Source organism: Crocuta crocuta, unplaced genomic scaffold (assembly GCF_008692635.1).
Source record: "Crocuta crocuta isolate KB4526 unplaced genomic scaffold, BGI_CrCroc_1.0 scaffold339, whole genome shotgun sequence".
Lineage (NCBI taxonomy): Eukaryota > Metazoa > Chordata > Mammalia > Carnivora > Hyaenidae > Crocuta > Crocuta crocuta.
Window position 1 is genome coordinate 4689155 of NW_027530357.1, and position 5357 is coordinate 4694511.

At 53.5% G+C, this 5357-nt stretch overlaps 1 protein-coding gene across 1 annotated transcript in view; it reads left to right on the forward strand.

Moving 5' to 3' along the window:
- The window catches only part of TESC (tescalcin), a 50499-nt gene that overhangs the window by 22259 nt on the left and 22883 nt on the right, over nucleotides 1-5357 (forward strand). The window contains exon 3 of the mRNA XM_077766050.1: nucleotides 2883-2952. Coding sequence (XP_077622176.1) covers nucleotides 2883-2952 — 70 coding nt within the window. The remainder of the gene's footprint in view (nucleotides 1-2882; nucleotides 2953-5357) is intronic.

Sequence of the window (5357 nt, forward strand, 5' to 3'; positions counted from 1 at the left end):
ATCCCTCCTCCCCCTTGGGGGCAGCCACTACCCTGACTTCACTTTTTAAAAAATAAGACAGTGTCATCATCATCATCATTTTCATTATATTTTTTAAAGTCTTTTTTTTTGAGAGCATGTGAGTGGGAGAGGGGTAGAGAGAGAATCCCAAGCATGTTGCACGCTCAGTGCGGAGTCCAGTGCGAGGCTCGATCCCACGACCTGAGCCAGACAAGTCAGACACCCAAGCGTCTGAGCCACCCAGGCACCACCTTGTCGTTACTGTCACAAGACACGTATTAGATGGGTTCCTAGCACAATTCAGAGGAAGCTAGTTTTCCCCCCTGCCCCACCCCCACACGTGCCCTCGCCTCCCCCGCCGTCGGTAGCCCCGACCCGTGTGCTGCGTTTGATTCAGTCGACGAACCTGCATTATTGCCCCAAGTCTGTTGTTCACATCAGAGCTCGTTCGTGGTGGTGTACGTTCCGCGGGCTTGGATGTACGCTCAGCAACGCGTGTCCATCACCACAGGACCCCACAGAATAGTCTCCCTGCTCCCCAAACCCTCCGTGCTCTGACTGTCTGCCCCCCGTCCCCGCAGACTCCGACAGCCTCTGATCTTTCTGGTGTCTTCGCGGTTTTGCCTTTTCCAGAATGTTCCCTATAGTTGGAATCTTCCAGTATGTAATCCTTTCATCCTCACTTCTAACATTATAGAAGAGTTTTTGCCCATTTTTGAACTTTATGTAAATGGAATCCTAAAGTACTTGCTCTTTCGTGTCTCACTTCTGCTTGATTTTGTTTTTGAAACTCGCCCAAGTTATGTCACACATAATTTGCACACTTCCCCTGCTGTATACTATTCCACTGCTTGAATAGACTGCGCCTGAACACTTCATTCTGCCGTTGCTGGGCATTCGGATGGCTTCCAGTCTAGGGCTGCTGAAACCATATTGCTGTGACCCCTTCCTTATGTGTGTCTTCTGAGGAGCACAAATCTGCATCTGTTGGGTGTGGGCCCGGGAGTGGAATTGCTCGGCCGTCGAGAGTATTCAGATGTCCTTGCTGATACACAGGTGATGTAAATGGCCGTGTCCTCCTCCAGAAAGGTGGTGACTGCCCCTCACGGTCATCCTACCTTTCCAAGGGTAGCGTCTACACCTGTAATGGGGATACAGCGCTATCCCAGGGTGCCATGGGAAGAGTGCGCCAATGTGCAGAGCTGTGCATCTGGTACACAGAGAACTTTCACAGCAGTTGGCTGTCCCTAAGGGGTATTTCCTCACCAACAGCTTCTAGGGAGGCTGGAGAATTCTGAGCTATCGATCTTTTTTTTTTTTAAAAAAACAATATTTATTTATTTTTGGGAGAGCGCAAGTGGGAGAGGGGCGGAGAGGGGGGACAGAGGATTTTAAGCAGGCTCTGTGCTGACAGCAGTGAGCCTGATGTGGGGCTTGAATTCACAAACTGTGAGATGGTGACCTGGGTGGAAGTCAGATGCCCAACTTACTGAGCCACCCAGGCACCTCTGAGCTACGTATTCTTTGTGTGTGTGTGTGTGTGTGTGTGTGTGTGTGTGTTTAGTAAATAGTTTATTGTCAAGCTGGTTTCCATATAACACCCAGTGCTCATTCCCACAGTGGCCTCCTCCATGCCCATCACCCCCCCTCCCATCTGCTCTCAGTTTGTTCTCAGCATTCAAGAGTCTCTCATGGTTTGCCTCCCTCCCTCTCCNTGGGCTCTGCGCTGAGCGTGGAGCCTGCTTGGGATTCTCTCTCTCTCCCTCTGCCCCCTCCCACCCACGTGCACGCCTGCTCGTGCTTGCTGCCTCTCTCTCTCTCTCTCAAGTGAAAAAAAAATTTGATTTAATACTTAAACAAAACCCACAGCAAATGAGATGACCAGCCGGTCCCAGAAATCAGCTGCCTCTGGAACAAGAGGAGAAAAGACATTGAGGGCGTGGGAAGTGGGGGGAGGGGGAGCGGGGACGGGTGGCTGTTCCTCAGCCCCGCCCCCATTGGGAAAGTTTTGCCTGAACTGTATCTAGTCCCCGGAACCAGCCCTCAGGGCCTGAGCACCAGGCTGTGTGGGCAGGTGAGTGCAGGCTGGGGAGATGGATCCCAACCCCAGCCATCACCGGTTGTGTGGCCTAGCGGGCCCCGGGCTGCAGTTTTGAAATTATCCAGCAGAGAAAGGCACATCTACCCACCCTGAGCAGGGTTGTGTCCTGGAGGAGGTGAGGGGGGGCAGGTCAGTGTCTGGTACTGTGCGCATCATAAAACAGTGCGTCGTGGGGGTGGAGCCCTCATGAAACCGGGACCACAGGGCCCAGTCTTACTGGGGAAGAAATGCGGCCGCCAGCCCGAAACGGTGATTAAGAAAAACGGGGAACTACTAGGGAGATCTAAGTACATCATCCACAGCACAGTTTTTGAAATTCTTTTCCTTCCAATCCCCCCTCCGCATCTTACTGCGTGTCTCCCAAACGCCTCCAGCACCAGCCCGAGCCCCTTTTCCCTGCCACGCTCCTCTGTCTCTTAGTATGTCACCGTGTGAAGCTCCTTGCTCAGCTAGGAAGACACCTGTCTCAGGAGCAGGAAGGGAAGAGGCCACACGGATGTGATCTCTTTAGGGGGAAGGAGAGAACGAGCTGGTTTGCTTCGGTGCCGACTGTGGAGCTGCTGTTCGCAGCAGCTTGAGGGGATCGGGGTGACGGCCCCAGGGGTGCATTGTCAGGAAGAATGGGAAGCCCTTTGTGTCGGTTTCTTCATCTGGTGGTAACTTGGTGTTGCCCACCTGGGAAGTGGGGGAGAATGTCACCAGCCTCCTGCTGGTGGCTTCGAGTTCAGTGGTCAGTAATGTCTTCTCTCTCTCTCTCTCCCCCCCCTCCCCCGCTTCCCAGTCTCCTCAGACCAGATTGAGCAGCTCCACCGGAGGTTCAAGCAGTTGAGTGGAGACCAGCCCACCATTCGGTAAGACCTGCGGTTGGGTTTGGGCATTTGGCCCCCATGGCCCTGGAGGATTTCTCTTCTCTCTTTTTCCCTGAGTGCAGCGTGACTCTGGAAGAGCCCCTGGGTGGCCCTGTTTCCTGCAGCAAACTTGCAGTTGTCATTCTTTGGGTCCCTTGTAGACAAGATGTTCTAGAGTCAATCTCGAGCCGTGCCTGTTCCTCTTGCGATCAGGAATGTCTAACTAGAGTGAAGACGGGGCCAGTCAGCCACACATACCCTACCCTGGCTTCCTCAAATGGGACATGTTTCTGGCCTCTGTGCTTAGGTATACATCAGTCGAAGACCTTGTTGAAGGTCAGTTGGCTCTACTTCTTCTCCGTTGTTAGTTCTGGCCTCAGGCAAGATGGCGGGCAGCAGCCTCTGATTTCTGTCAAGAAACTGGCCATCTTACATTGCATTAAAAATTATTTTTAATGTTTATTTTTAAAAATTTTTTTAATGTTTTATTTATTTCGGGAGAGAGAGAGAGAGAGAGACAGCGTGAGCANGAACTGCAAGATCATGACCTGAGCTCAAGTCGGATGCTTACCCGACTGAGCCACCCAGGCGCCCCCCACATTGTATTTTTAATGTTAATCTTTTAGAAGCTGTGTAGGTTATTTCTTTATGAGGAGGAATGCCCTAAACTGTGCTCCTTACCCTAGGAGAGAGTGTGTTCAGTGTTCCATGCTGGTTGAGTTCTACAGAACTAGGTTAGCGAGGGGTCCGAGTTGGTGTGTGTGGTCATCGCCCCGTTGGGGAGGAAGCTTCGAGCTGAACTGTAGCAAGCAGGGTTCCCAACGCAGAGTGGACAGTGCTCTACCACAAGCTTTCTAACAGATGGAGTTTCCTAAAATAAATACGCAAGCTCTTAAGGTTACAGTCTTCGAACTTCCAACATTTTGATAATCCAGGGAAACTTCCTTTTTCTTAGCAAACAGACTAAAACTTCACCAAAGCTTAACGGAAATTGACAGAAGAAACCATCACTTTCCTTGGTCTGTCTAAACAGAGGCATGGTGTTGATCCCGTGCGTTATATTTTCAAAGCATCCATTTCCAGAGCTTAGATCCTGGTAATCTCTTGGTTCCTGTGGCCTCCGGTCTCAACCTGATTGAATCCAAGGCAGAATTAAAGCCAATTAGGGCTGTGATCTTTAATTCTATCCATGACACCTGGCTAAGCCCCGTGAAGGAGACGGAGTGAGCCCCCCCCACCCCGCCCCCGCCCCAGAAAGTCACCTGGCTTCTCATTGGTTCTGAGGGTGTTACATGGCTGAGTCTGAGCCAATCACCGTGGCCGGGGCTAGAAATGCAAATTGTTTTTCCCAGAGGAGTGATGGAGAGGGACTGGGCGATCAGCAGGGGGAGGGGCGCCTGAGGAGGTCCTTCAGGGTGGGAACACCTGCGTGTCTAAGGGCCTGGCGATTGGAACACGGATTTGTCAAGGGCACCCTCCTTCCTTCAGAAGCTTATGGGCATGTGTACTGTGCCAGGTGCTCAGTACCTGCGCTGCTGGAGGTGGCTTACAGTGGGCGACCTGAGAAGGCGGGGCCCCCTTTCTCAAGATCGTAAGCCCCATAAGCTGCTCTGGTCGGGGGTCTGTGGGTCTTGCCTATTGAGAGGTTTTGAGTTCACACTCCACGTGTGTTTAATTTTCAGACTTGGGGGAAACAGAGGCAAAAACCCAGGCTTGAGAAACAGATTGCATCGGACTCCTCTGTACGAGGGGCTGTGTGTGTTTGTGTCAGTTGCTCTGTGTCTCTGAGCCTGTCTCCTCTTCCCTAAAAGGAGCATGGTCGTCTGGGCTGTGATTCGAGCACTGAAAGTGAGCACATACCATGCAAGGTGTCCACTTTGAGCCGGGTTGTCGGCATTGGGCAGCTGGGCTGCCGTCCTCCCCACGGTTGGTGAGGCATTGGGGACCCACTTTGAGATGCCCATTAGCAGATGTCTGACTGTGGGGCGGGAGTGGAGGTGGGGAGGGGGCTGTGAGGCCTTTGGAGCCCCTCCCGCTTGGAGGTTGTAGCATCCGAGCCCCGTGTCGCCCAGCGGTCCCTCTGGGGCCTCTGCAAGGACGAACGGAAACACTGTCCCCTGCACACGCTCTCTCCCAGCTCGCCTGCGTGCGTGGATCACACGGGAATGCTCTGAATGCAGGCTCGGCCTCAGCAGGTGCGTGGGGCCTGAGACTCTGCATTTCACCGGGGGTCGCAGGGGCCCGGGGCAGCCAGCACGGTGGCTGGGGGCAGAGTCAGTGCTCAGCAAATGTAGCTGCCTTTCTCCTGCCACTGGCCAGCCTCGGGGACGCCCAGCTCTGCCCGCCCGCCCTGGCCCATTTGCCTCTCTCCTGCCCACCCACCCCCAGGGCCACCCTCCACCCCACCG